Source organism: Salvelinus alpinus, chromosome 8 (genome assembly GCF_045679555.1).
Source record: "Salvelinus alpinus chromosome 8, SLU_Salpinus.1, whole genome shotgun sequence".
In the NCBI taxonomy this organism is placed as follows: Eukaryota; Metazoa; Chordata; class Actinopteri; order Salmoniformes; family Salmonidae; genus Salvelinus; species Salvelinus alpinus.
The window spans coordinates 25,173,511-25,196,996 of record NC_092093.1 but is presented as its reverse complement, the minus strand read 5'-3'; the positions used below and the strand labels follow the sequence as shown (position 1 = coordinate 25,196,996).

At 43.6% G+C, this 23,486-nt stretch overlaps 1 protein-coding gene and 1 long non-coding RNA gene across 3 annotated transcripts in view; one reads left to right on the top strand and one right to left on the bottom strand.

Annotated features, from left to right (window-relative positions):
• Positions 1–23,486, bottom strand: part of mthfd1l (methylenetetrahydrofolate dehydrogenase (NADP+ dependent) 1 like) — a 78,372-nt gene that overhangs the window by 28,921 nt on the left and 25,965 nt on the right. For both annotated transcript variants that reach the window (XM_071413093.1, XM_071413094.1), the window contains exons 18-19: positions 16,834–16,902; positions 9,395–9,506 (exon numbers count right to left, since the gene is read on the bottom strand). In XM_071413093.1, the coding sequence (XP_071269194.1) occupies positions 9,395–9,506; positions 16,834–16,902 (181 nt within the window). The remainder of the gene's footprint in view (positions 1–9,394; positions 9,507–16,833; positions 16,903–23,486) is intronic.
• LOC139582769 (uncharacterized) lies at positions 1,369–3,109 on the top strand. The gene is made up of 2 exons (XR_011676425.1): positions 1,369–1,704; positions 2,091–3,109. It is a non-coding gene; the product is annotated as an uncharacterized lncRNA (long non-coding RNA).

The following is a 23,486-nucleotide window of genomic DNA, read 5'->3' as shown; positions in this document are numbered from 1 at the left end:
AGAGATGCTGTGGTTTTTGGGGCCTAAAAAACACATTCTGCATTTCAACTGGTGGCATTTCCATTTGTTAAAATCAACAACGCATGTCCAAATCTTAACCAAAGTGAACTACAGAGAGCAGACTGTTTTCTTGCATTTCTAGAGGGGTAGGAATTTGTTTTTGTGTTTATCCTGGCTGTGACAACATGGTATTACTGTCAAGTCCTGGCAATGACTAGAGGTAAGCTGAATTGATCACCAGAGAAAAAGCTTATTTTGGTCTCATTTTGAAACCTTGGTAGTGGATTAATGATGATCCTTTCACAAATTGCGATTGTCCATTGACACAACCACACACACAGTCACCGCCGAGTACGAGAGAAAGACAGAAACAACACGGTAACCCAGAGGATGTCTAAAGGAAGCCCCTGTGAGTTTCCTGGTCTGTGTGGTGACCTCAAACTAGTGAGGATTGTTGCCAGTGAGGATTGTTGTGAAAAGCTGTGGGGCTACAGAGGACAGAGCAGGGGAGTAGTGAGGCCTGCTCAGGGTTACTACCAGTCACAGATCTGGAGCAGCAGCCCAGCCTCAACACACACACCACACCACACACACGAAAAGTAAGCCAGGTCAGCGCTAGTTTCTCCACCCCCCCCAAAAACACTCCCATTTTTCCCCCAATATGAACGACGATGCAGATTTTTTTAGATACGATCACTGATAATACCTATTCCTAACAAGTTTTATTCCATTCTTTACATTATTCTCTCAGGTTCCAATCCTGACTTTAGAAACTAAATGTGTGTTATTCACCTGAATTAGCCTATGCATTAATGTCATTGGGAGGTCTGCGCAAAAGTTGTCAAATTTGTGTTCAGCTCAACAAGTTAGATTGCGTCTAGTTATTCAAATGGATCCACATTCCTTCATCTGTGTGTTTTGTACAAAGGGGAAAACCCAGTGTCCCTGTTGTTAGAGGTTATTTGAGTGCCCTCTCCTCCACACCAGACCAGACCACTAAGGATGCAGGAATAGCAGGAATCTGACATGTGGAATGCATTTCAAAATGGGAGTCTGTCTGGGACTAGCCTCCACTCAGGGTGCACTCTCTCTTATCTACACTACAGTCAGTGCAAGACTGAAGGCTGAAACTGACTTGAAAACTACCACAACTAAACCATGTGAGAAGGATAGTACTACACTGTCACCTTCAACTTACTGTAATAAGTAATAACCACATGATTCTGGTGTTTTGTTCTTGGCAAGAGGGAGGGGAGGCAGGTAGGGGAGGGGAAGCAGAGTAGAGGAAGAGGGGAGGAGAGAAAGGGGGAGGGGGCATCACAGCTGTCTGAGGAGCTTCAGAGGGGAGGGTAAGTTCCTAACATACCTGAGAGTCTGGTAACAAACAGACAGCAGAGAGGGAGAGTGAAGGGAGCAGGAGAGGGACTACGAACACAGGGAGCAGGAGAGGGACTACGAACACAGGGAGCAGGAGAGGGACTACGAACACAGGGAGCAGGAGAGGGACTACGAACACAGGGAGCAGGAGAGGGACTACGAACATAGGGAGCAGGAGAGGGACTACGAACACAGGAGAGATAGAGGTAAAGAGAGAGCGAGGAAGGAAAAAGAGGAAGGGATGAGATGGCCCCTTCCACACTTCTCTCCTCCTGACTGTGTTGTGAAACTCTACACTGGGAGCGTATTGCCAGCGCATTCCTTCAGGTCAGTAGAGGGACAGTAACTATCTGGGCATAAAGGTGGCCACACACAAACACTGTAACTTGGTAGTAAGTAGTAGTACTGTGGGTTTAGCTAGAACTAAACACACTGGGCATCACCTTAAAGACAGTTCACTACCACTCTGTGTCCACAGGCAAAAACACACACATTCCCATTATTCTTTCACAGAGACTGAGAAAGGATAAAAAAAAGAGAGCGAGAGGAGATGAGAGAAGGAGAGTAAGACAGGGAGGGGAGGATGGATAGAGAAATATGGAAAGAGTCAGGTATGCTTTGACATTGATGGATTAGGCTGATTTACTCCAAAGCATTCCACAGGCTCTTACGATTACAAATCTGCTTCCTCCTCTAACGGAACTTTTCCACAGTTCCTAGAAAGCTTCGGAACCCTAGTCTGGAGCGTGGACTCCTCCAAGCAGCAACCCTAAGGTACCAGGGCCAGAGGCAGGACCAAGGCCAGAGGCTTGAGGAAGGCCCAGGGCAGGACTCCTCCAAGCACCAATCCTGAGGTACCAGGGCCAGAGGTTCGAGCCAGGACCAGAGGTTCGAGCCAGGACCAGAGGCTAGAGCCAGGACCAGAGGCTAGAGCCATGTCCAAGGCAGGACTCCTCCAAGCAGCAACCCTGAAGTATCAGGACCAGAGGTTAGAGCCAGGACCAGAGGCTAGAGCCAGGACCAGAGGTTAGTGCCAGGACCAGAGGTTAGAGCCAGGACCAGAGGTTAGAGCCAGGACCAGAGGTTAGAGCCATGTCCAAGGCAGGACTCCTCCAAGCAGCAACCCTGAAGTACCAGGGCCAGAGGCTTGAGCCAGGACCAGGACTCAGGAGTAAGTGGACCAAAGGTACTGGAAGCCAAGAACTAAGCTAAAGTTCAACCCTGGAGTTGTAACTTATGGTTTGAGTCCACTCTTCCCAGGAAACCCGGGGTTTGAATTCCTCGCCAAAGCGTGCGTGCGCGCTTCCGCCCAGAATGTACAGTTGAAAAAGAGCTGGCCGTAATTTTTTTAGTTACTGTGTCTGTGTGTGTTACTTGCACATCACACTCTTAGAATTATGGGGGACCCTGGAGACTTTGAGGAACCCTGGAGTTCCTCAGGGAACCATTGGTAGTCAATGGGTTCATATTTGCACCTTTTGTTAGTTGAGGGGTACTGGGAAGAATCTTTCATCCTTCAATGTAGCAAAGGCTTCCTGAAGAAAAGTGTATATATTGTAGCTATATCTTCTAGCGGTGGCAGCTGTTCAGAAGATTTGTGGCTTATTTGAGGCATGGCTTTAAAAAATATATATTTGGCCACTCATGAGAGTAATTGTCATGTGTTCAGTTGCAGAGTCAATAATAGAGCCTGACTGATAAATCGGTTGACCAATAAACATTTTTTTAATCAAATATTTGTATCCATCTTATTCCAAAGATAAAGCACAGATATTATAGACATCGAAGAAACAAATACATCTGCTCATTATCAGTCTTTTTTATGCCTGAAGAGGGCGCTCTACGAGCTGATCATTGAACATCATTCAGCCTTAGGTCACAACGTGAGAGATGGTAGGTATGGTGGTTTGACAGTGAGTAGCTTGCCACAGCCAGCGTATTTGAATAAGTATATAATCAAAAGTACAATTCACCAAGCAAGCAGCACTGTCATCACATTCTCACTTAGTTAACGTTAGCTGGTTTGCTAGCCAGCAGGGTAGTTAGCTCAATCTCTGTTACTTATGTACTAACACTGGAATGGCGCCAAAGTGAACACTCATCCTTGATACAAAAATGACACCGTTACTGTCTTGGCCTATTATGTTAGCGAGTGGGCTTATTTAGTTAATTTTCCAAAATAAACAATCTGCAAAAACCAAGTCAGTTGGTTACATATGTACAGTGGCTTGCGAAAGTAATCACCCCCTTGGCATTTTACCTATTTTGTTGCCTTACAACCTGGAATTAAAATGGATTTTTGGGGGGGGTTTGTATCATTTGATTTACACAACATGCCAACCACTTTGAAGATACAAACAAGAAGTAAGACAAAAAAACAGAAAACTTGAGCGTGCGTAACCATTCAACCCCCCCCAAAGTCAATATTTTGTAGAGCCACCTTTTGCAGCAATTGCAGCTGCAAGTCTCTTGGGGTATGTCTCTATAAGCTTGGCGCATCTAGCCACTGGGGTTTTGCCCATTCTTCAAGGCAAAACTGCTCCAGCTCCTTCAAGTTGGATGGGTTCCGCTGGTGTACAGCAATCTAAGTCATACCACAGATTCTCAATTGGATTGATGTCTGGGCTTTGACTAGGCCATTCCTAGACATTTAAATGTTTCAGCCTTAAACCACTCGAGTGTTGCTTTAGCAGTATGCTTAGGGTCATTGTCTTGCTGGAAGGTGAACCTCCATCCCAGTCTCAAATCTCTGGAAGACTGAAACAGGTTTCCCTCAAGAATTTCCCTGTATTTAGCGCCATCCATCATTCCTTCAACCCTGACCAGTTTCCCAGTCCCTGCCGATGAAAAATATGGATGGTGTTCTCGGGGTGATGAGAGGTGTTGGGCTTGCCCCAGACATAGCTTTTTCCTTGATGGCCAAAAAGCTCAATTTTAATCTCATGTGACAAGAGTACCTTCTTCCATATGTTTTGGGAGTCTCCCACATGCCTTTTGGCGAACACCAAACGTGTTCGCTTATTTTTGTCTTTAAGCAATGGCTTTTTTTTCTGGCCACTCTTCCGTAAAGCCCAGCTCTGTGGAGTGTACGGCTTAAAGTGGTCCTATGGACAGATACTCCAATCTCAGCTGTGGAGCTTTGCAGCTCCTTCAGGGTTATCTTTGGTCTCTTTGTTGCCTCTCTGATTAAAGCCCTCCTTGCCTGGTCCGTGAGTTTTGGTGGGCGGCCCTATCTTGGCAGGTTTGTTGTGGTGCCATATTCTTTCAATTTTTTAATAATGGATTTAACAGTTTTCCGTGGGATGTTCAAAGTTTCGGATATTTATTTATAACCCAACCCTGATCTGTACTTCTCCACAACTTTTTCCCTGACCTGTTTGGGGAGCTCCTTGGTCTTCATGGTGCCGCTTGCTTGGTGGTGTCCCTTGCTTAGTGGTGTTGCAGACTCTGGGGCCTTTCAGAACAGGTGTATATAAACACTAAGATCATGTGACACTTAAATAAAGTCCACCTGTGTGCAATCTAACTAATTATGTGACTTCTGAAGGTAATTGGTTGCACCAGATCTTATTTAGGGCCTTCATAGCAAAGGGGGTGAATACATATGCGCGCACCATTTTATTTAAACAAGTAATTTTTTTCATTTCACTTTACATATTTGGACTATTTTGTGCATGTCCATTACATGAAATCCAAATTTATTTGGAAAATTCAACAAAATAGGAAAAACGCCAAGGGGGATGAATACTTTAGCAAGGCACTGTATCACTCAGGCCATGTGATTGCATTCATGAGATAAGTAGCTAACTTTAGCTAGCTAGCTAAATTAGAACATGTGACTAAAACCAGTGAGGCAAGCATATCTGCAAAAACGTTTTCAGTCATCAGTGCATGCCATTTGCAGTTGGAATGTATAGCTAATACAATTTTGTATTGAATAGCAGAGTAATGTACATACAGTACTTTCAGAAAGTATTCACACCTCTTACACTTTTCACATTTTGTTATGTTGCAGAGTGGGATTAAAATGGAATTAATTATTTTTTTGGTCAACGATCTACACAAAAAATTGTAACGTCAAAGTGGAAGAAAAATTCTAACAAGTATCTTGATTAGATAAGTATTCAACCCCCGAGTCAACAGATGTTAGAATCACCTTTGGCAGCGATTACAGCAGTGAGTCTTTCTGGGTATGTCTCTAAGAGCTTTCCACACCTGGATTGTGCAACATTTGGCCACTATTCTTGAAAAAAAATTCTTCAAGCTCTGTCAAATTGGTTGTTGATCATTGCTAGACAACCATTTTCAGGTCTTGCCATAGATTATCAAGCAGATTTAAGTTAAAACTGTAACTAGGCCACTCAGGAACATTCACTGTCTTCTTGGTTAGTAACTCCTGTGTAGATTTGGCCTTGTGTTTTAGGTTATTGTCCTGCTGAAAGGTCATCTCCCAGTGTCTGGTGAACCAGGTTTTCCTCTAGGATTTTGCTTGTGCTTAGCTACATTCAGTAATATTTTTGATCCTGAAAAACTCCTCAGTCCTTAACGCGAACAAGCATACCCATAACATGATGCAGCCACCACTATGCTTGAAAATGTTTATAGTGGTACTCAGTAATGTGTTTTATTGGATTTGCCCCAAACATAACACTCTTTGTATTCAGGACAAAAAGTGAATTGCTTTGCGACAATCTTTGCACTATTACTTTAGTTCCTTATTGCAAACAGGATAAATGTTTTGGAATATTTGTATTCTGTACAGGCTTCCATATTTTCACTCTGTCAAATAGGTTAGTATTGTGGATTAACTGCAATGTTGTTGATCCATCCTCAGTTTTCTCCTATCACAGGCATTACACTCTGTAACCGTTTTAAAGTCACCATTGGCATCATGGTAAAATCCCTGAGCGGTTTCCTTCTTCTCCGGCAATGTTAGGAAGGACGCTTGTATCTTTGTAGTGACTGGGTATATTGATACACCATCCAAAGTGTAATTAATAACTTCTCCATGCTCAAAGGGATATTCAATGTCTGATTTTTTATTTTTACCCATGCAACTTGTGACTTGTTAAGCACGCCAATAAACTCCTATACTTAAGTACACTTGCCATAGTAAAGGGGTTGAAACCTTATTGACCCTAGACTTTTCAGCTTTTCATCTAATCTGTAAAAATTTCTAAAACATAATTCCACTGACATTATGGGGTATTGTGTGTAGGGAAAAAGTCAAGGGGTGTGTATACTTTCTGAAGGTACTGTATGGTTACTCTAAGAAAACATTGTTGTAATGAACAGCTAACTTGTGCTTGTCATAGGTTGCCATAAAGTGTTTGTTTATATGACCTTTGACTGTTGTAAACACTGTGTGTAAATCTACTCAAGACAAATGCTAACGCTGACAAGGTGGTGGCATGACAAACGACATGTTATTGCATTTCAATGCTTATTTGTGAACAGTGCAGTTTCCGATTTACTTGAGACAAAGTTTAATTAATTCAGCCAGCCACCCCTTGTCTTGGTTTAGGACAAATACTTTTACATACTTCTTATCCACTTCCATTGATAGACACATTTTTAAGTCATACCTAAGAAGGTAAACTAAAAAAGTTTTGTATTTACTGTCTTATTTAGAAGATATACACTGAGTGTACAAAACATTAGGAACACCTTCCTGATGTTGCGTTGCACCCCCTTTTGCCCTCAGAACAGCCTCAATTCGTTGGGCATGGCCTTCACAAGGTGTTTAAAGCATTCCACAGGGATGCTGGCCCATGTTGACTTCAATGCTTCCCACAGGTGTGTCAAATTGGCTGGATGTCCTTTGGGTGGTGGACCATTCTTAATACACACGGACACTATTGAGCGTGAAAAAGCCAGCAACGTTTGCAGTTCTTGACACAAACCGGTGCGCCTGGCGCCAACTACCATTCCCCGTTCAAAGGCACTTCAATCTTTTGTCCTGCCCATTCACCCTCTGAATGACGCAAGCGCACACACACACACATGATCCATGTCTCAATTGTAGCAAGGCTTGAAAATCCTTCTTTATCCTGTCTCCTCCCCTTCATCTACACTGATTAAAGTGTATTTAAAAAGTGACATCAATAAGGGATCATAGCTTTCACCTGGTCAATCTATGTCATGGAAAGAGCAGGTGTTCATAATGTTTTGTTCACTCATTGTAGTTCCTTTTTGGTAGATATCCTGTAAGCCACAAATAAAATGTTCTTAAAAAATGTACATTTTATCATTTATTAAGAATTCATAATTTAGAGTACCTGTTAATCCTTTACAGCACAATGTGTGTACAAAAAGGTCCGTTTTTCATTCCACCTCTGTATGACAATTCCAGTGGGTCAAAAGTTTACATACACTAAGTTGACTGTGCCTTTAAACAGCTTGGAAAATTCCAGAAATGTATGTCATGGCTTTAGAAGCTTCTGATAGGCTAATTGACATCATTTGAGTCAATTGGTGGTGTACCTGTGGATGTATCTCAAGGGCTACCTTTAAACTCAGTGCCTCTTTGCTTGACATCATGGGAAAATCAAAAGAAATCAGCCAAGTCCTCAGATTTTTTTTTTTGTAGACCTCCACAAGTCTAGTTCATCCTTGGGAGCAATTTCCAAAAGCCCGAAGCTACCACGTTCATCTGTACAAACAATAGTACGCAAGTATAAACACCATGGGACCACACAGCCGTCATACCGCTGAGGAAGAAGACACGTTCTGTCTCCTAGAGATGAATGTACTGTGGTGTGAAAAGTGCAAAGGACCTTGTGAAGATGCTGAAGATGCTCGAGGAAACAGGTACAAAAGTATCTATATCCACAGTAAAACGAGTCCTATATCAACATAACCTGGAAGGCCGCTCAGCAAGGAAGCCACTGCTCCAAAACCGTCATAAAAAAGCCAGACTACGGTTTGCAACTACACATGGGTACTTTTTGGAGAAATGTCCTCTGGTCTGATGAAACAAAAATAAAACTGTTTGGCCATAATGACCATCGTTATGTTTGGAGGACAAAGGGGGACGCTTCCAAGCTGAAGAACACCATCCCAACCGTGAAGCACGGGGGTGGCAGCTTCATGTTGTGGGGGTGCTTTGCTGCAGGAGGGACTGGTGCACTTCACAAAATAGATGGCATCATGAGGTAAGAAAATTATGTGGATATATTGAAGCAACATCTCAAGACACCAGTCAGGAAGTTAAAGCTTGGTCGCAAATGGGTCTTCCAAATGGACAATGACCCCAAGCATACTTCCAAAGTTGTGACACAATGGCTTAAGGACAACAAAGTCAAGGTATTGGAGTGACCATCACAAAGCCCTGACCTCATCCTATAGAAAATGTGGGCAGAACTGAAAAAGCGTGTGCGAGCAAGGAGGCCTACAAACCTGACTCAGTTACATCAGCTCTGTCAGGAGGAACGGGCCAAAATTCACCCAACTTATTGTGGGAAGCTTGTGAAAGCCTAGCCGAAACGTTTGACCCAAGTTACAATTTTTAAAGACATCGCTACCAAATACTAATTGAGTGTATGTAAACTTCTGACCCACTGGGAATGTGATGAAAGAAATAAAAGCTGAAATAAAATCATTCTCTCTACTATTATTCTGACATTTCACATTCTTAAAATAAAGTGGTGAATCTTACTGACCTAAGACAGGGAATTTTTACTTGGATTAAATGTCAGGAATTGCGAAAAACTGAGTTTAAATGTATTTGGCTAAGGTGTATGTAAACTTCCGACTTCAACTGTAGCATTCCATTGTTACAATAGTCACCATTTTGTTACAATATAATATTGAAACACTAATATAATACATAAATCATGTCACTTACATTTATATTATTAAAAAAGTTTCAACATTTAACCCCTGCCCTCACAAAAAGGTATCCGTTTGAACCTTTACAAATGAACTGAAAGGGTTCCCCCACAGTGGCAATCATTTTGAGCCACAAAAGGTTCCTCGAGGCTCCTTTATTCTAAGAGTGTGCACTGAGGACACTTACCTACAAATCCGTCCTCTCCGACCAGCTTCAATGCAAGCTTGTCTGCCAGCACCGAGGAGTTGCCATGGGCGATGTTGGCAAATGGCCCCGCGTGGACAAACACTGGAGAACCCTAGAACAACGGAAGGGCACACCATTTTATTTTATTTTTTTAATTACCCAAAGTGACTTACTAGCAAACCCAGCACAAACAAACATGTAAGCTGTACCTCTACATTAATTTGCATTCTACAACTACATCATTGAGTTTCAGGACTGCATATTTGTCTAAACATTATTTGTCTACACAGCAGCTGCAGGTTAAGAGCTGGGAGGCACTAGTAGTGCAAAGTGCCAGTGTTAATACACAGAACAACCCCATTCAGCCATTGGACTATTTCTATAACAATATACAAGGTCAACTACAACGTTTGAGGAAGAAAATTGCTAACACCTCAGTCGAAATACTGGGAGAGGGGATAAGCTTGGAGGGAGAAAGCTGGGAGAGGGGATAAGCTTGGGGGAAGAAAGCTGGGAGAGGGGATAAGCTTGGGGGGAGAAAGCTGGGAGAGGGGATAAGCTTGGAGGGAGAAAGCTGGGAGAGGGGATAAGCTTGGAGGGAGAAAGCTGGGAGAGGGGATAAGCTTGGAGGGAGAAAGCTGGGAGAGGGGATAAGCTTGGAGGGAGAAAGCTGGGAGAGGGGATAAGCTTGGAGGGAGAAAGCTGGGAGAGGGGATAAGCTTGGAGGGAGAAAGCTGGGAGAGGGGATAAGCTTGGAGGGAGAAAGCTGGGAGAGGGGATAAGCTTGGGGGAAGAAAGCTGGGAGAGGGGATAAGCTTGGAGGGAGAAAGATGGGAGAGGGGATAAGCTTGGAGGGAGAAAGATGGGAGAGGGGATAAGCTTGGAGGGAGAAAGATGGGAGAGGGGATAAGCTTGGAGGGAGAAAGATGGGAGAGGGGATAAGCTTGGAGGGAGAAAGATGGGAGAGGGGATAAGCTTGGAGGGAGAAAGATGGGAGAGGGGGAAACTGGAAGGTGAGTGAAAACACTTTAGCTATTGTTTTGTCATGTGACAGGGCAGAGACAAATACCCCCAGTCCCACAGAGCTCTAAATCACTTGTTTAATGAGCCTCTTACAAATGCTTTATAAAGCATCTACTTAAAATCGGAGAGAAAACAGAAAAGAGCACAGTGGGAGAGAATGAATGAATGAATGAATGAATGTGTGTGTGTGTGTGTGTGTGTGTGTGTGTGTGTGTGTGTGTGTGTGTGTGTGTGTGTGTGTGTGAGATTGTATTGAGAAAAAGAGCAACTAGAGAGATAAATCAGCAGATGAAAAATGCCCATTTGAATAGGTATCCTGTTGCTGTTACCACCCTTTCCATTGTGTGCTCTTTCTCTGACCCTATAGGAAAGCTAGCATACGTCACATAAAAAGTGAATCTCTGTGTGTGATGACAACCCCTGAACTCTGATTGGATGTTTTGTCATTCCCCCCAGGAAAAACATTCAGGAAATAAAACCACCAGCTCTCACAAATGAAATGGGAAATAAATCAAATAAAAAAGGCAATTGTGTCAGTTCTCCAGTCGGTGGAAAATAAAAGAGGAAGAGAGGATTAAACACACCCAGGGGGAAGGGATGGAGATAAAAACAGGAAGGAGGAGATCGTTTCATCCTTTCCCCTTTTCACACCTCTCTCTCCAATACACCATCAGCATCACACACAAAAGGCCAAAAGGTTAGACTGGGGTCAATCAGGTGTCAAAACTAAGACTGATTGGTCCATTTAATCATGATCCACTCATGTAGACTGTAAACCCAGATGCCTGTACCAATCCTACATACACTACCTATTACTCCACTGTCACTGTTTTGAACTCTGTGAGGAACAAGTGGAGGAGAGGCGACAGCTTTGAGAGAAAACCATAGCAGAGGAATACAAGGTCTGACTTCATCGGAATGTACATGATGGGGAGGGGGGCGGTACGTGTGTGTTGTGGATGGAGCATTACGCTTTCATCAATTGCGGTCACATCTGTGTAAACAACTCTGAACTGTCCCTAACAGGCCATAATTAGCAGTGCCAAGCTGAAGACATCACTCCTAGAACGTGTCTGTATCTACAGTGCCTTCAGAAAGTATTCACATTCACGTCGCCGGAAGCTCCGGACCGGGACCTGTCGCCGGAAGCTCCGGACCGGGACCTGTCGCCGGAAGCTCCGAACTGTGGAGGCGCACTGGAGGCCTGATGCGTGGGACCAGTACAGGTGGTATCGGGCTGATGACACGCACCTCAGGGCGAGTGCGGGGAGGAGGCACAGGACGCACAGGGCTGTGAAGGCGCACTGGCGACACAGTGCATAGAGCCGGCGCAGGATATCCTGGACCGAGGAGGCGTACTGGAGACCAGTAGCGCTGAGCCGGCACAACCCGTCCTGGCTGGATGCTCACTTTCGCACGGCAAGTACGAGGAGCTGGCACAGAACGCACCGGGCTGTGGATGCGCACTGGAGACGTCCCACGCTCCTCGCGGCGACTGTCTTGCTCCAGACACCAAAACATCCACTCTACCTCATCACTCCCCTCAACTATCTCACAATACTCCTCGCTCAGTCTATTCCAATATTCCTCTTTGCTCTCAAACTCGCCCCTCGGCGACCAACCCGTGTGCCCCCCCCCCCCAAAATTCCGGGGCTGCCTCTCGGGCTTCCGTCGTGGTCGTGAACTTCGGAGTCACCGTTGAGTCTCCTTTGCTGCCTCCTGCGTCTGCTTCCATGGAAGGATTTCGTCTCCTGCCATTATCTCCTCCCAAGTCCCGGATGTCTTCTCCTCCTGGCCACGCTGCTTGGTCTGTTTATGGTGGGATCTTCTGTCACGATCGTCATAAGGAGTGGACCAAGATGCAGCGTGGTGTTTCCATCCTTTTATTTGGAAGAGAAAACTTAAAGCACAAAAACAATAAAGCGAATAAACGAAACGTGAAGCTACATGCAGTGCAGAACGCAACTACACAAAAACATAGTCAAGATCCCACAAATACAAATAGGGAAATGGCTACCTAAATATGATCCCCAATCAGAGACAACGATAAACAGCTGCCTCTGATTGGGAACCATATCAGGCCAACATAGAAATACAATTCCCCTAGATAACCCACCCTAAATCACACCCCGACCCCTCTCTATGGTCAGGGCGTGACAATACTTAACTAATCGAGATAGTTTTCTCTCTCTCGTTTTTCTCTCTCCCCCAAATGTTAGAATTTTTCTTCCACTTTGACATTTGAGTATTTTGAATAGATTGTAGAATAACTTTTTTTTAACAGTTAAATCCATTTTAATCCCACTTTGTAACAACAAAATGTGGAAAAAGTAAAAAAATTCTTGGAACAGTGACACATTTTCTGTTTTGGCTCAGAACTCCAGCCCTTCGGATTTTATATTATACAATGACTCTACAAACTTGTTGGATGCATTTGCTGTTTGTTTTGCTTGTGTTTCAGATTATTGTGTGCCCAACAGAAATAAGTGTGTCATTTTGGAGTACTTTAATTGTAAATAAGAAAATAATAAACTCAGCAAAAAAAGAAATGTCCTCTCACTGTCAACTGCGTTTATTTTCAGCAAACTTAACATGTGTAGATATGTGTATGAACACAACAAGATTCAACAACTGAGACATGAACTGAACAAGTTCCAGAGACATGTGACTGACAGAATTGGAATAATGTGTCCCTGATCAAAGGGGGGGGGGGGGGGTCAAAATCAAAAGTAACAGCCAGTATCTGGTGTGGCCACCAGCTGCATTAAGTACGGCAGTGCATCTCCTCTTCGTGGACTGCACCAAATTTGCCAGTTCTTGCTGTGAGATGTTATCCCACTCTTCCACCAAGGCACCTGCAAGTTCCTGGACATTTCTGGGGGGGGGGAACGGCCCTAGCCCTCACACTAGGTCCCAGACGTGCTCAAAGGGATTGAGATCCCTTGGCAGAACACTGACATTCCTGTCTTGCAGGAAATCACGCACAGAACGAGCAGTATGGCTGGTGGCATTGTCATGCTGGAGTCATGTCAGGATGAGCCTGCAGGAAGGGTACCACATGAGGGAGGAGGATGTCTTCCCTGTAACGCACAGCGTTGAGATTGCCTGCAATGACAATAAACTCAGTCCGATGATGCTGTGACACACCGCCCCAGACCATGACGGACCATTCACCTCCAAATCGATCCCACTCCAGAGTACAGGCCTCGGTGTAACGCTCATTCCTTCAACGATACACGCGAATCCGACCATCACCCCTGGTGAGACAAAACCGCAACTCGTCAGTGAAGAGCACTTTTTGCCAGTCCTGTCTGGTCTAGCGATGGTGGGTTTGTGCCCATAGGCGACGTTGTTGCCGGTGATGTCTGGTGAGGACCTGCCTTACAAAAAGGCCTACAAGCCCTCAGTCCAGCCTTTCTCAGCCTATTGCAGACAGTCTGAGCACTGATGGAGGTATTGTGCGTTCCTGGTGTAACTCGGGCAGTTGTTATTGCCATCCTGTACCTGTGATGTTCGGATGTACCGATCCTGTGCAGGTGTTGTTACACGTGCTCTGCCACTGCAAGGACGATCAGCTGTCCGTTCTGTCTCCCTGTAGCGCTGTCTTAGGCATCTCACAGTACGGACGTTGCAATTTATTGCCCTGGCCACACCTGCAGTCTTCATGCCTCCTTGCAGCATGCCTAAGGCACGTTCACACAGATGAGCAGGGACCCTGGGCATCTTTCTTTTGGTGTTTTTCAGAGTCAGTAGAAAGGGCTCTTTAGTATCCTAACTTTTCATAACTGTGACCTTAATTGCTTACCGTCTGTAAGCTGTTAGTGTCTTAACGACCGTTCCACAGGTGCATGTTCATTAATTGTTTATGGTTCATTGAACAAGCATGGGAAACAGTGTTCAAACCCTTTACAATGAAGATCTGTGAAGTTATTTGGATTTTTACGAATTATCTTTGAAAGACGTTTCTTTTTTTGCTGAGTTTATGTTTCTAAACACTTATCATGATTACGGATAGTTCTGAATGAATCGTGAATTCGATAAATTGCTGTCCAAAGGACTGTGTGTGTGTTTTATTTGCGAGGCGGAGAGCATAATTTACAAAGCCCCAGAGAGTAGGAACCCACCCCATTGCAGCAGTACCAAACCCACCAGGGCCATAACACCAGCCCAGATGACCTCATAGCATCCTCCATAAAACACTAACTACAGCACAGCAGGACCTGCACTGGATCAGAGCAGACCACCTTTGGTTGACGTTGAACAGGCATGTTTGTGTGCATGGTGTTTGTACTGTATGTATACATTAGATTAGAGGCAGTATGGGTGTGTGTTTCAGTCAGTCCCACTTACAGTAAGTTAGCCGTTTTAGAACACACGTATGGTAATCATGGCCCTCTCGACTACAGACACAGTAAGGCAACTATTACTTTCCTCCTATCTCTTTACAGACCCTGCTCCATCTGTGAAAACATACATATGCACGCACACAAGGGCACAGAGGGCCTAACTAAACTGAAAATTCCCACGGACCCTTTAGGCCTGGTCCATCCCGATATGCATCCCCCTTCAGAAACACAGGAAACACAGACAGGAAAAGTTCCACAAAACAGGACACCAACGTTTCCTCCCAAAACATCAAACCACTCTCTGCAACACCACTTTCCCCCCCTGCGCCCCAAAACAAAAACCTAATCCCTACTCAACCCCACACCCTAAAAACATACAACCACTCCAGAAACCACCACCCAAAACAAAAAAGTAGCTAACCAACAACTAACATCTCCTAGTTTCTAACCCCTTCAACGTTTGCATACATATACCGTCAATTATTGAACATTCTAATTGATGACATTACAAGGGGCTGTTAAATCTTCCTTGAACTAACATTTAAGCAATAATTTCTGAGGATCCGGGAATTATTGTGTGACACACGATAATTCCTGGGTTTGAGGGCATTGTTGCTTTAATTGCCAACATATTTATAAAAATACTAATGACATTTTTTAAGTAAATAATATTTTTAAAAGGTACATTTGTTTTTGCATGCTGAAGTTGCTGCCCATGCGGTCTGGTCATTAGTTATTTTCTCGTGTATTGTCCCAGTCGTCAATTAATCATTTTATTCATTTGACGTTGCTATGCTAAAAAAAATCATAGGCATTTAGCTAGCTAGCAAGCGAGCTAGCAGAGATTCAATGATGATGATGATGAGACAAGAACTTCAATAAATAATGATTTAATAAATATCCAATAGGCCTACATAGTCGCACTGCGCACATTCATTCTTGGGCTAGCTAGGCTATTGGTACTGGACAGATCGCATTTGTAAAATGACACATTATTGCACAGGTCATAAGGCAGACATGTAGGTTTATACAACCCCCAACTTTTGTAAACCAAATAGTAGCACTGAAAAATAATGTGTTGATGATTTTTCCCCCCCGAGAATTTATGAATTTCCTGCCTGGGCTGCGGGACAGTGGAATTACGACATGAACACGTCATGGTACTTTGAAGGAGTCCCACAACTCCCGCATATCAACCAATCACCATCCAGTATCCAAACAACCAGATTTATAATTCAGAATAACCCTTTGAGTGATTTGGACTGATTTTATCCAGTATTCGAGTTTCCATTGTATGGTCATTAAAACATTAATTATTATTTACAATCATTAAATTAGAATTAATTATACAGTTCTCCTTGTAATGTAATCAATTAGAATCATTCAATTAGAGTGTTCAACAATGGAAGGAATAATGATATTGCTCTGCAGACGGTTCCAGAGCCTCTCCCTGAGGGCAGGTACCCTACAGACACAGCCAGCCCCAGCAGTCAGAGGGGGCCAGATCCAGATGTGTTCCAGCTCTTTATCAGTTTAACCATTCAGTCCATCAGCCCTAATCTCCGTCTCCCTCCATCTCTATTCCTCCATCGCCTCAGAGAGAATCGGGTATGGGCGTTTCCACTAGCATGGGCCAGTCAGAGGTCACACGTGTGTGTGTGGTTCTGAGTGTCTGAATGTACACGGTCATGTCTCAGAGCACAATGAGATGCAGATGTATGGAGAGGCAGGGTAAATGTATGGACCATCACACCCAACCTCAACTGATTGCTCTTCAGTTCAATACTAAACACCTGCTCTTAGCTCACAGCTACACCAATTTCCCAGTCTCTAGGAACTTGAAAACATTCTAGGAACTTAGAATGTATAAATCTAAGAGGATTGGACAGGTGTTAATAAAATGGCAAAAGTTTAGAAAAAATTGCTCCGATAGCCTACGTGCAATTTTCTGGATATTCCTGAACAACAGTGCAGTCATCACCCTATCTTTGACATCATAGTTGTCCTCTCTCTATAACTGTCTTCATCTCATGCTTGGATAGCAATGAGGATGTGTGGTTAGAGACTCACTTCTAGGGTCTGCATAAGGGTAGGCTTGATGGCATCCTTCATGAGCACCGCAAGTGCTCCACTCACACCCTGAAAGAGAGAAAGAGAAGTTGTTAGTGCTGAAATTCTTGAAGCGATTTTCCAGTATCTTACCAATAAAATAACCAGTAAGCATGCAAACCACACAATAAAACGCCTGTTAAAGCAATTCAAATGGAATTTACTCCAAAACCCATATTTCCATACACACATCTATGATACACACACGGCCCATCCCTACTTATCATCATTTCCAAAATCCAGTCTGGCCTGGTTGTGTGTTTTCCAGTCACTGCGGCATTCCTGATTATCCGTAACAGAATATGGGATCCTCCTCAGTGAGCCAGGCCTATAACTCTGGCTCTACAACACCACCACATCCAGTTTGGGGGGGGGGGGGGGGGGGGGGGGTCAGAGCCACCTGGGCCAACATGGCTCCACAGTGGAGGCTATAGTTATGGGTTTTAGGAGCAGCTGGAGGCTATTTTGGGTCAAATGAGATCCATGTTGCGCGCTCAAGCTCCTCTGTCTCCTGAGAGGCCCAGCAACCACCCTGCTTAGTCTCCATAATGGCAGGGACATGATAGTTGAGGGTCACTAGGGGTTAAATCCCTACAAAACCTGGTGGGGAAGCTACTTTTAACCTATAATAACACCATAAACTTGACCTCTAAAAGCAAAGGTTCATCCATTTTGAATGTTATATTGTTTTTGTGCATCTCTGAGTGATGTTCTATCGATTCCCTGAGTCATTTCCTGTCTTCATTTGTATCCGAGTTAGTGGCGTTCAAGCAGGCAGAAATCCGGCCAGTATGACGTAACACTGTGATAAAGTCTCTGTCACCACACTGGAAGTTAATAGGAATACAACTTCTAGATCACAAAAACGTCTATCATACATGTCAGATTTCAATACTGGCCGATGTCATAACTCGGGGGGATCCCTTCTCTCGAACGAGCCATTGATCATATTTTTGTGATATTCCTACTTAGGGCTGTGGCGGTTGTGAAATTTTGTCAGCCGGTTATTGGTCATGCAAAAAAAAAGACTGCTGGTCTCACGGTAATTGACCGTTTAGCATTTCCAGGCTTCCACACATACAAGCTGCTGATGTGCACCTTAAGAACATCTACATTAAAATAAATACATATATATATATATATACATACATACATACACACACATAATCAAATCTATTTAAATATACACCATCACAATATATTTTAGACAGGTCTAAAGAAACATGATATGAAGAAAATGTATTTCAGAAGAACAGAATATGAGTTGGCATACTGTATGTCTGGCTATGCTCCATGCCATAGGCTTGTTCATTTAAGTGACAATATATGGTTATAAGTACCATTATTTTATATGATTTTATATTGAGAAGAATATAATTTAACTTAGCTGGGGAAAACATATGTATTATGGAGCAAGTGTGCATATGAAGTGGCTATGTTGAACGTAAAAGGGATCACTTGAAGCAGGTCCTATATGCCAGATTGAGTTATTTGGCAACTTTAGTTGTGAATGAAACAAACCTTAGAATGTCTTAGAAATCAAAAGATAAATGGGCTGCATGGAGCGACTATCTGCTATTGATTTGAGAAAGAAGCCTTGCCTCAGGCTGCACAGCTGTCAAATCAATTTACATTTAGAATGGTCCATTATTAAATGGTTAGGAACAGGGGGAGGGGAAAAAGACATGTCATCTGTATGCACTCCAATAGGGAATGGAGGACGCTGGCTTTCCCGCCCGCCTGTTTTGTAGGCTACTTCAGTTTTATAGCGGAGCATAATATGACCAGCTGAGAAATAAATACAACACCACTTATTTCACTGCACGCATCAACCTGTTTGAGGAGTATGCTCTCGCTGCTGGACAGGTGATATTCCACCCAAACTCTGTATGCCATGGGCTCTCCAACCTTGTTCCTGCAGCTACCCAGTTCTTCATTTGGGAAAAGTGAAAATCTGTGTTTTTGCAATGAAACACATTTAACTAAACTGTTGACAGCCAGTCTGCGCACTCGAGAAAGGAATAGAGGAGGAGGAGATGGAAATGCATGGTGGTGAGATTATGTATAGCTAAAGGTAATTCTGTACAGCTAAAGGTAATGTCACCCAAACAAGAAAATATATATATAATTATTTTTTTTTTATCCCTATTACTAGGCTATTCAAAATCAAATTCACTAATTGTAGGCTAACTGTAAGCCGCCCTGCACGATCAATGAATCAACAGCATGGTCTAGGGCTATACGTTCTGTCTAGACTCATGGATATACAATTTGGAGCATAGCGTAAGGTAACCAGTCCATCTAGTGTGCATAATAATACAGTCCACACTCAATTATGTATCAAAGAAATCTTAAATCAGTTTTGTTGTATGTTTTTCTGCCATGCATAATATGCAGTAGACTATGTATTGTATAATGGCACAATCCTAATTTTAATTCAGGTTCTTTTTGGGCCTGGGCTCATATGCATAAACTCTAATATACATATGGGTGTTTTTAATTCATCATCACCTTTGAAAGCGCTGTTCATTTGGTTTACACTGTTTCAATCTGCTGATGAACTTTCTTCACATTAATCACAGTGAGGTGAGCTTTAAAAGTATGATAAGCTGTTTTGATGATAAGTGTTTGATTTGATTGCATTTGCACTGTTCTCAAAAGTGAAGATAAAGCATTACATGCATAATCGCATTTATTATAAAATTGTCACCCATCAGACTATTCTTAACTTGATGTAGTCTTTACATATACTAAATATTATATACAGTACCAGTCGAAAGTTTGGATACACCTACTCATTCCAGGGCTTTTCATTATTTTTACTATTTTCTACATTGTAGAATAATAGTGAAGACATCAAAACTATGAAATAACAGCTTTGCACAATCTTGGCATTCTCTCAACCAGCTTCATGAGGTAGTCACCTGGAACACATTTCCATTAACAGGTGTGCCTTGTTAAAAGTTAATTTGTGGAATTTCTTTCCTTCTTAATGCATTTGAGCCAATCAGTTGTGTTGTGACAAGGTAGGGTTGGTATACAGAAGACAGCCCTATTTGGTAAAAGACCAAGTCCATATTATGGCAAGAAAGGTTCAAATAAGCAGAGAGAAACAACAGTCCATCATTACTTTAAAGACATGAAGGTCAGTCAATTCGGAAAATTCTAAGAACTTTGAAAGTTTCTTCAAGTCGCAAAAACCATCAAGCGCTGTGATGAAACTGGCTCTCATGAGGACCACCACAGGAAAGGAAGAAAATTACCTCTGCTGCAGAGGATAAGTTCATTAGAGTTACCGTTGCCAGAGATATTATAGAAAGAAGATAGAAATCAAATGAATGAGTGAACACATAATGCCCCATCCAGCAGGCTGTCGACCAATCGCGTTCACGTTGTCAAGCTGCGTCATGCGGTTGCTAAACTAATCATCAAGCAATCCCTTCTCAAAGAGAAACGTTCCTATTTTCCTCAAAAGTATGTAATGTCACGATTCCAAAGCTATACGATACTACAGATAGCAAGTTAATCATCTCACATCTCGGAAAAGATTTGTAATGTTGTACTACTTGTTGATGAAATTCGTGCTAATGTTGGGTTTTTGAGCTAGCGCCCATTCACTCCTTGAAAGAGAGCGCTCTTTGACCAACAATCGCCCAGAATGCACCGCGCAGCCCATTGATGTAGCATGGGTATCGTTTCCCCATCTCCTCAAAAGTATACCTGCTGTTGTGAATGTTAGACTCCACTCCGAGGGACATCGATCTACACGTTGAACATTGTGAGATTGTAGACTCCTAAATTTATAGTGCAGTATCTTTAGGCGATTTTACAGGTAACTAGCTATGTTACATGCTGATATTGTCTTTGGTATTAGTGTGTAGCTACATTTGCTAGCTACACTACATGACCAAATGTATGTGGACACCTGCTCGTTGAACATCTCAGTGATTCATCACTCCAGAGAATGTGTTCCACTGCTCCAGAGTACAATGGCGGCGAGCTTTACACCACACCAGCCAAGGCTTGGCATTGCGCATGGTGATCTTAGGCTTGTGTGCGGCTGCTCAGCCATGGAAACCCATTTCATTAAGCTCCCGACGAACAGTTCTTGTGCTGACGTTGCTTTCAGAGGCAGTTTGGAACTCAGTAGTGAGTGTTGCAACAAAGGACAGATGATTTTTACACGTTACAGCACTCGGCGGTCCCATTCTGTGAGCTTGTGTTGCCTACCACTTCACGACTGAGCCGTTGCTGCAACTAGACGTTTCCACTTCCAATAACAGCGCTTACAGTTTACCAGTACAGAAGTAGACGAACAGACTTGTTGGAAAGGTGACATCCTATGATGGTGCCACGTTGAAAGTCACTGAGCTCTTCAGTAATGCCATTCTACTGCCAATGTTTGACTATGGAGATTGCATAGCTGTGTGTTAGATTTTATACACCTGTCAACAACGGGTGAAGCTGAAATAGCCGAATCCACTAATTTGAACGGTTGTCCACATGCACTATATACACTGCTCAAAAAAATAAAGGGAACACTAAAATAACACATCCTAGATCTGAATGAATGAAATATTCTTATTAAATACTTTTTTCTTTACATAGTTGAATGTGCTGACAACAAAATCACACAAAAATGATCAATGGAAATCAAATTTATCAACCCATGGAGGTCTGGATTTGGAGTCACACTCAAAATTAAAGTGGAAAACCACACTACAGGCTGATCCAACTTTGATGTAATGTCCTTAAAACAAGTCAAAATGAGGCTCAGTAGTGTGTGTGGCCTCCACGTGCCTGTATGACCTCCCTACAACACCTGGGCATGCTCCTGATGAGGTGGCGGATAGTCTCCTGAGGGATCTCCTCCCAGACCTGGACTAAAGCATCCGCCAACTCCTGGACAGTCTGTGGTGCAACGTGGCGTTGGTGGATGGAGCGAGACATTATGTCCCAGATGTGCTCAATTGGATTCAGGTCTGGGGAACGGGCGGGCCAGTCCATAGCATCAATGCCTTCCTCTTGCAGGAACTGCTGACACACTCCAGCCACATGAGGTCTAGCATTGTCTTGCATTAGGAGGAACCCAGGGCCAACCGCACCAGCATATGGTCTCACAAGGGGTCTGAGGATCTCATCTCGGTACCTAATGGCAGACAGGCTACCTCTGGCGAGCACATGGAGGGCTGTGCGGCTCCCCAAAGAAATGCCACCCCACACCATGACTGACCCACCGCCAAACCGGTCATGCTGGAGGATGTTGCAGGCAGCAGAACGTTCTCCACGGCGTCTCCAGACTCTGTCACGTCTGTCACATGTGCTCAGTGTGAACCTGCTTTCATCTGTGAAGAGCACAGGGCGCCAGTGGTGAATTTGCCAATCTTGGTGTTCTCTGGCAAATGCCAAACGTCCTGCACGGTGTTGGGCTGTAAGCACAACCCCCACCTGTGGACGTCGGGCCCTCATACCACCCTCATGGAGTCTGTTTCTGACCGTTTGAGCAGACACATGCACCTTTGTGGCCTGCTGGAGGTCATTTTGCAGGGCTCTGGCAGTGCTCCTCCTGCTCCTCCTTGCACAAAGGCGGAGGTAGCGGTCCTGCTGCTGGGTTGTTGCCCTCCTACGGCCTCCTCCACGTCTCCTGATGTACTGGCCTGTCTCCTGGTAGCGCCTCCATGCTCTGGACACTACGCTGACAGACACAGCAAACCTTCTTGCCACAGCTCGCATTGATGTGCCATCCTGGATGAACTGCACTGCCTGAGCCACTTGTGTGGGTTGTAGACTCCGTCTCATGCTACCACTAGAGTGAAAGCACCGCCAGCATTCAAAAGTGACCAAAACATCAGCCAGGAAGCATAGGAACTGAGAAGTGGTCTGTGGTCACCACCTGCAGAACCACTCCTTTATTGGGGGTGCTGCACAACAGCATGTGAAATGTATTGTCAATCAGTGTTGCTTCCTAAGTGGACAGTTTGATTTCACAGAAGTGTGATTGACTTGGAGTTACATTGTGTTGTTTAAGTGTTCCCTTTATTTTTTTGAGCAGTGTATATATAGCAACTAGCTAGGTAGATACTCTTATTTATATATACTCTTATGAGTATCTACCTAGCTAGTTGCTTGCAACCCCATAGAAAGCTGCATTGTGGATTTTGTAGTCGATTGGAGCTGCAACAGATTTCCACAATGATTTTCCATGTTGCTACCAAACTTAATATAACACCAAAATGAAACATTTGTCTCATGACATATGTGATAATGTTAATGTGTTGACTGAGTTTAAGTAACACATAACCAGAGACAAACACAAACAGAGCTAAATCTCCACTTGACAAGATAATCAGGAAGGACAAGAGAGACAAAGAGAGCTTAGTGAAGAGGTCTTGACATATGACCTTCGTAATGATTTATATGCTGATGTTAAAGTATGCTATGGCCATTAAAGTAATTTCTGACTGATGTCTTTAAGTGGAACAATACTGCAACTGATTAGCACTAACTGAAAACATTTAGCGCTTATCACACACACACAAACCCACACCAACGACACAGACAGACATGCTTGCAACAGCAGGATTGTGGGTTTGATTCCTGGGACCAACCTTATG